Source organism: Siphateles boraxobius, unplaced genomic scaffold (genome assembly GCF_051911475.1).
Source record: "Siphateles boraxobius isolate OS27281-9 unplaced genomic scaffold, OSU_SipBor_1 6, whole genome shotgun sequence".
In the NCBI taxonomy this organism is placed as follows: Eukaryota; Metazoa; Chordata; class Actinopteri; order Cypriniformes; family Leuciscidae; genus Siphateles; species Siphateles boraxobius.
Genome location: NW_027509186.1, coordinates 9,203,245 through 9,209,244, shown reverse-complemented (window position 1 = coordinate 9,209,244; position 6,000 = coordinate 9,203,245). Strand labels below are relative to the sequence as shown.

At 36.6% G+C, this 6,000-nt stretch overlaps 1 protein-coding gene across 1 annotated transcript in view; it reads left to right on the top strand.

The window, feature by feature from the left end:
* The first annotated feature begins 354 nt into the window (after positions 1–354).
* Positions 355–6,000, top strand: part of pcp4b (Purkinje cell protein 4b) — a 34,518-nt gene continuing 28,872 nt past the window's right edge. Inside the window, exon 1 of the mRNA XM_077207344.1 lies at positions 355–813. Within this exon, the coding sequence (XP_077063459.1) occupies positions 805–813 (9 nt within the window). The 5' untranslated portion in view covers positions 355–804. The remainder of the gene's footprint in view (positions 814–6,000) is intronic.

Genomic DNA, 6,000 nt, shown 5'->3' with positions numbered 1-6,000 from the left:
TGAATGGCACACATGAGTGGAATGGTAAATGGAGGGTAAACCGTTCATAATTATATCTGTGAATTTGCAGACAAAAAACTGTTTTGTGCATTTCAGAGTTAAATTATATATATATATATATAGACTGTATTAAAAAAACTGGGTTGAATTACCTGACATCTATTACTGTACTAATGACACACGAAAAATAAATATTTAGATTAATACTTTAAGCATAGACTTGACGCAAATGTGAGAATAATAGCTTACAGAAAATCAGAACTGTATTGTCATTAACTGTGGATCTACAGGATATACAGCGGAAAAAAATATTTTTGGAAAATATATAGCAACACAGCCTAGTGTAAATAAAGAGAGATAATAGCCAAAGAAGCCATTGGAAACAGGCTAATTTGTAACCAGCAGTAAAATGGCAACAACAACATAGCTACAATAAATAATTAGCCTAATTATTTTTCTGTTTCACAGATAAGCAGAATAAACCATTTTCAAATCCTAGCATAGAGAGTCACACGAATATAATCCTGGTGCTTGTTTACCCTGGACTGTCAGGCTGCTCTGAAGCTGCGCTCATGATGAGAGGACAGAGACGAAGCTCTTCATTACTGGAGGAATAAAGAGGGATAGTAATATTTCAGAGAAGGGAGGAGATTTGCCGACGGCTCTCCTATTGGTTTAGTGCAACCGTGATGGCACTGGGGTGACGGCTTCATACTTTATAAAGCTCCCTCAGAGTGAGGAAACACTGTGAACTCCTTACAGCAGAAGTGGCGCTGAGGAAAACCCGTGACATAACACTGAACCATGAGTGAGGTAAGTGCACCTCCAGCTTTACCGCACACGGGCGAGATTTAAACCTGCCATAAGAGCAGATTTTGATCATAAAATATGCATAATGGATTTACTCGTATTGATTTCTTTTGAGTGCAGCAGTGTGCTATGAATATTCGCTCAGCGCACTTTAATTCACTTTGGCTTTGCCGATAGAACTGTGTGTTTACTTGAATGAACTTGGCTATTTCATTTGTCGAAGACTTCTGAAGAGGGTGCACTTACCTTAACACATCATCACATTATAGGCTAATTAAATAAATGTCAATTTTCTGCATCTAAACTGCATCTATCTAAACATATAGGCTACATACACTAGGCTACAGTGTTCGTATACGTTTTTATCCACATAAAGGCATTGGGTCATTGCCGTGGAGAAGTGGCACAGTTCATTAAATACACAGTGACCTTTTACAACAACCATCACTCAATACCAGTGCATGTTATCGCTGTGGGAGCCTGCCATTAAAAAGCACATTACAGGACAGTTAATGCCAGGTCTGCAAAATCTGAACAATAGCCTAACCTTATAATGAAGCACTAACCAAATCATCAGGGGCAAAAATGGAACATGCAGAATATCAAACATTGTTTTTGACAGACAGATGTCGTAATTAATTAATGAATTAATTAATTAAATGTTAAAAACATGCGATAGCTTGCTTGCCCCAGTGTGACATTTATATAAAAAAATACCCTGAGTAGCCTACACAGATCGACCTTTCATTAAATACAGTTGAGCAATGTATGCCACTGTGGTTTTATGATGTAGGCTAAGAGTTTATAATATTGTCACAAAAATATGACAGTCCTGGAATTTTAGTTGCATTTCTTGAAACATTTTTTTCTCTAGATATTTGAAACCAAAATTGGCATAATTTGACTTTTGACGCAAACCCTTAAATGGCTACCAATATAGAGCTATTGTCTCCCAATTATAGAATATAGCAGCAGGACAAGAACTAGATTAACTAACCTGTGTTCATTTTTTGATGTTCTGATTTACTTTAATTTGACGATGAAATGCATTCTCCTGCCGCATACTAGTGGATCGCAGGTCTGCTCTGTGTTGCGGACAGAATGGAAAAATAATGCTATATGCGAATAATACAATTGTGCATAGGCTAGTGTTTATTTGGATGCAAAATTGTCACTTTTACTGTGTCATTTTGTATGTTTGAGTTGTTGTTCCTGGTAATATTTCTGTAAAAGTCCTGAAGCTAATCTAATCTAATCTAATAAAAAAAATAATAATAACCTAATTATTCTGTTGGCAAACCCTGAGCTGTTTCACTAGGAAATCCTTTTTCCATTTTAGTATATCTGGTGGATTACCTTTTGCTTTGGTTATTAAGATTTTCATATTAGAAGGGCTGAAAGCAGCTTTGTCTTCTTGTGTTGGGTACAGAAAATCTTAGAGATTTTCTCTCAGCAAATAGTTACTAAATTTCCAGAGAGAAAGGGCTAATTTACTTCAAAGTCGCCTAGAAGCGGTGCTGTTGTGGCGTCTCTCTCCAGCGACTTGAGCTATAGGTGTGTGTGTGTGTGTGTGTGTGTGTGTGTGTGTGTTTTTTATTGTCGTTATTTTCTGTGGCCTGCAGTGGTTTTGAACATGATGTGCCAGATGTAACAGAGAGGGATGCTAATTATGAGAGAGGAAATTAGCATAATCTCAGCCCTGATTTAAGCAGTCAGGTCATTACCATGCGTTCAGTTTGCTTCAAAATATTAGAGCGTTTAATATCTAAAGAAAAAGACCAATTACTGCGAGAGCTGTGATCAAACACCATATGCCACATCTCTGCAGCTTCTTCTCTTTTATTCGGCATTTTCTTTGTTAATGAAAAGATTTTTCTATCCAGATATCTGTTGTAATAACGTTTCTCTCTGGCCCTATACAGAACGCCTCTGACTTTAAAAGGAATGTGAAACCATAATATTTTTACTTTATCAACACATAGAACATTATTTAATTGAACAAAAAAGTAATTTTTTAATGAAAATGTAATAACTCGTACCACATCCGCCACTAGGACTACATCCTTTTCAGGCTTTTGTGGGAGTGGGAAAAATAATATTAACCGATAAGTAAACAGCTGTTAAGACATTGTTTTAATTTACTATTTTAGTTAATGTGGCCTTTATAAACTGACTATAATTAACAAAACTAAAAGTTGGAATGGTTTACAGATGAATTTAAAGCCAGGTGATGTAATTAGACCAAGGTTAATGCAATTAAGATTACTACAATAATAGCAAATAGCAAATTATAACTTCATTAAATCATTAAAAAATACTCATTCATTTATAATAATTTGCTTTATTAGTGAAATAGCAGATATGGTACAAATATATTATGACTGTAAAGAATGATCTGAATTTAATGGTAAAAGACTGTAAAATGCTATGGTAAAAACCTGCTTATTGGTTACCAGTAAGTTCGCTTACAATATTCTGTGAAAAACTGTAATAGATCTAATTGGACCATTTTACAGTAAAATACTGCTAAATGTACAGTTTTTCGAAGAACAAAAAGGTTAGCATCAATAAATGGTAGTTAGGCTAATTAATAAATAAAAAGTAATAGAATTGTATTAAAATATGCTAAACCTTTTTCCGTTTAATCCAAAATCAATGAAATTCTGCTTCACAGTTAATTCTTTTTTAATTCTGTTTTTCTGTCCATGTTGTTTGAGTTGTGGCAATAGAGCCATATGAATGTACTCATCACTTGATCAGAGCTGCAGAGCACAGATTGGGGATAGATCAAGAGCCACACGACACATTTAATCTGATTCGGACAACTCTTGAAAAACTGCCCACATTACTCAATTCAAAATGGTCTCCTCGTCTCTCGTCTAATTTATCTCTGACCTCTCCACACAACACTTCCCTCACACTGGATTGCTTCTTGACACTCAAAAGGCCTACTACATTTCTCCAACCAACATGATTGTCTGGACTGTTGGGAATCTGATTGGACATGTGTTGCCATGAGGAAGGACGAGCTGCAGTATCCGAGCTTTCCGCGTTTGCCACCAACTTTCTTTGCCCCCTGCAACTGTCGGATGTAAATTTCCATAAACAGAAGCTGTTTTCATTCTGCCTGTTTATAGTGAATAGGAAGTCAGCTTTCATATTCAATTTGACAAGCATCTGTGCACTTAATGACACTTCTGACATTAACCTAAGATGTGAATAATGGGACTAAAAGGAGGTAAAATAATACCTGAAAAAGTTAGTAGTCACAAAATAAACCGATGAGCAAAAACATTATGAACACCTCCCTCATATGCTGTTGGTTCTTTGCGTGCTGCCAAAACAGCACTGACCCTCTCAGGCAGTGGTTCTCAACACTGAGAATTGTTTTTAAGAAAAAAACACTGACAGGGAATCATTTGGGTACTCTGTGTAGAAATTGCTTTTCAAGTAGAATTTATATAAATGAAAAACAGAAGAAAAAAAAAACCCTGCTGGCTCTCCAGAGGTCCAGAGGTTACATCTCCACTATGAATTGCTTTCAGAGGTAAAGACGTTTCTTGTTGAGGCGAAGTCCGACCTTGCGCTGTACTTGGACACCCCCTGTTGGTAGCGCACTTGTCATACCTTGTAGACATTTTCGACAGGTTGAATTTGTTGAACACATCGATGCAAGGGAGGGATGCCAACATCCTGCTTCTTCCAGACAAAAAGTCAGTGCATTCGTTGGCAAATCGGCTGATTAATAAAAATCTTGACATGTTTCCCAGCTTTGCTGACTGTGTGCAAGAGACGGATAAATATCTCTCCTTTGATTAACACAGTCGCTCAACATGTTGAAGGACTAAAATATTTGACCGTTATTTCAGTGAGGATTTTGGTTAATTTGCTTGGGTCAGAAATCCCTTCAGTTGCCCCGGAAAAGTCCTTTCAGGTGACATGGAGGAGAAGTTAGTCAACACTAGATTGCGACACCTCTAAAGCTCCTGCTCTCTGCCTTGGTTGTGGTTGAGTGTGATCACTGAATATCTGCAGTTGCCTGATGCAGCCATAAAATTACTTCTTCCATTTGCCTCAACTCAAGGCCGGGTTTTCAAAATTGACTCCCTTGTAAACCAAGTACCAACATCGGCTCCAGGGTGAGAATAACTTAAAGTTAGCGCTGTCAAACAATTAACCGTGAATTGCACATCTTTGAAATATGAAGCAAGCGCAGGTGTCCCACTGATTGATTTAACAATGTCATGGCTAATGAGATCCAATTTACACCTTTGTTGGATAACAATTTAAATGCAAATGTTTTTAGAAATCTATCTTAGTTGATAGATAGTTGTGGTGTGCCCCATGATAGAGTAGGCTTTAGTTTGAAAACCTGCATGTACTCTACAAGACTGCTCAAGGTGTGCTGTGGTCTCTGGCACCAAGATGTCAGCAGCAGATCCTTCAAGTCCTGTAGGTTGCGAGGTGGATCTTCTGTGTGTGTAATAATGTGTAATGGTTGGAAGTCAGTTGTAGTTCTTGTGTTTCTCTATTTTCTGTCTGTGTGTTCCTCTTTCCTTCAGTGATTCTGCTTGTTAACAGCAGGTGTTCATCACTAATGCTCAACAATCACTTATATATTCACTTAATTATCTCACTGCAATACTGCGTCAATGCTACTTTTTACTCTTTTTAGTGTGGAATTTCCTGCGGGGTTGAAAGGGTTAACAGTGTAAGATAAAAAGACACACACACACAAACTGTATTTTAACAGTAATAAACTTTAAGTTATAAAACAGGTATATATTTTACTGTAAAATTTCGTTTTTTTGGGTCACCATTTTGCTGAAGAGTAAAGCCTGTGCTTCAGTCCTGGAGAAGATCTAATTGATGATATGCTGCATTTTGCTTTATTTAACACACGGTAAAACGATGTGTAGTTGCTTTATTTACAATTTATTATTTATTATTAGTGCATTATAAATTTTAGTTAATACATTTAAATGACAGTTGGTAAATTTTAGGCAGTCAGTTTCTGCAAGTGAAATTAGTGTACTTGAGTTTCAATTTAGTGCATTTTTACAGTAACATACTGTAAATTACAGTAAAGTACTGTACAATTAACAGTAAATTACTGGCAAGATTGTTGCCAGTATTTTACTGTAAAAAAGCCTGGCAAGGTCTAACAGTGGAACCAGACCTTAATATGTG